General features: G+C 55.9%; 1 protein-coding gene across 1 annotated transcript in view; it reads left to right on the plus strand.

Moving 5' to 3' along the window:
* RHCG (Rh family C glycoprotein) overlaps positions 1-1,611 on the plus strand; it is a 16,932-nt gene that overhangs the window by 6,316 nt on the left and 9,005 nt on the right. Inside the window, exon 2 of the mRNA XM_011379688.1 lies at positions 1,094-1,272. Within this exon, the coding sequence (XP_011377990.1) occupies positions 1,094-1,272 (179 nt within the window). The remainder of the gene's footprint in view (positions 1-1,093; positions 1,273-1,611) is intronic.

The raw sequence follows: 1,611 nt of genomic DNA on the forward strand, positions 1-1,611 counted from the left end.
ACTGGGTTTTTTATTCTCCTGCAACTCATCAGTAGTTTGTGGGGAGACTCTTTCAGATAATGCAAATGTCCCGCTCTTCATCCAAAGTTCCCCCTTGATTTCGCATCCAGCGATGGAAATGACAATTTTCCAACTTCGGGGTTCCTTCCACATTTGACAGTCGGGCGCCCAGCATCCTGCTGTAAGCGGGAGCCCTCCCTGCTAGCTCATTTATTTATTTACCTATTCTGTGTTCCTGTTTTTTAATGGTTTTAATTCATTCTGGTACACAGTGATTTTGGAGTTCAAACGGTCCCAAATTTGGCTCGCGGGAGCCCTTCGGTCTGGCCGCTGTGTCCTGGGACACCTGTCGTTTCTGGTCACACCTTACACTTTCTTTTACTGTCTTCACTTCTCAAAGCTCTTTGCCTTCCGTTATGTTCTGGGAATCCAGAACCACGCAACGTTAGCCCTGGAAGGACAGTTCAGATCATTCGAATCCCTCTCTTTGGTTTTATCTTTGAGAAAACTGAGGCTCCGAGAGGGGAAGTGGCTCGTCAAGGCCACGCTGTGAGTTGGTACAAGAGCCGGGCCGGGACTCATAATTAGACTGTGCCTAAGTACCAATAATAAAGTAACAATAACTAATGACACTCGCCCATTTTGAGCATCTGTGGTGGGACGGACACCGTGCTAGGGGCTGCACACTCACAACTTAATCTTTGCAGCATTGGAGAGTAAGCATTACAGAAGAAGGCACTGAGACCCAAGGATGTCAAGTGACTTTCTAGATACATCTGTCCAAACTCGGGTCTCAGTGATGCTGGAAGTTGCACTTGCTGGGAGCGAGGGTGGCATGTGAACACGTTCGCTGTTCCTCCGGGCGATCAACTGACGTGCTTGGCCAGCTGAGACTCCTACCCAGACAAGCTTAACTTCTCCGCAGTAAAGGAATGGGGTTGAGGGGGCAAGGCCACAGGAGGTCTGCGTTCTAGACCTAGACCCTGGGTGGAATCCACGAGCCTGGCCCCAAATTCCAATACCCACCGCCCACAGGCGCGGGCGAGGGCGGACAGGGGGAGCCGTCAGCGCCCCGGCCTTGCTGCCCCCGCAGGCTTCCAGGACGTGCACGTGATGATCTTCGTGGGCTTCGGCTTCCTCATGACCTTCCTGCAGCGCTACGGCTACAGCTCCGTGGGTTTCAACTTCATGCTGGCGGCCTTCGGCATCCAGTGGGCGCTGCTCATGCAGGGCTGGTTTCACTCCTACCAAGACGGCTACATTCTTGTGGGCGTGGAGAAGTGAGCGAGGCGGGGCCGGGGGCGGGGCCCGAGGCGAGGGGGCGGGCCCAGAAGGCGGGACGCACTGGGTTTGGCAGGGGTGACGGGGCATCCCGCCGGGAATAGGGCCCTGACTTGGGGCTGTGAGCGCCTCGTCTCCCAGCCAGAGGACACCTCGCCAGCGACACATGCTACACACACTCTCTGCTTCCTGCTCAGCGAGTCTCCACGATGCGTGGAGACTAGTGGTGTCCACGGGCCGTTGGAGGGTCTCCCTCCCGCGAAGCCTGAGGCTATAGAGACACCTCAGTGTCTTCTCTCCAGCGGCTGGGCCTGGGCCCTCAATCGGGGC

This window comes from Pteropus vampyrus, unplaced genomic scaffold, assembly GCF_000151845.1.
Source record: "Pteropus vampyrus isolate Shadow unplaced genomic scaffold, Pvam_2.0 Scaffold368, whole genome shotgun sequence".
Taxonomy (NCBI): domain Eukaryota; kingdom Metazoa; phylum Chordata; class Mammalia; order Chiroptera; family Pteropodidae; genus Pteropus; species Pteropus vampyrus.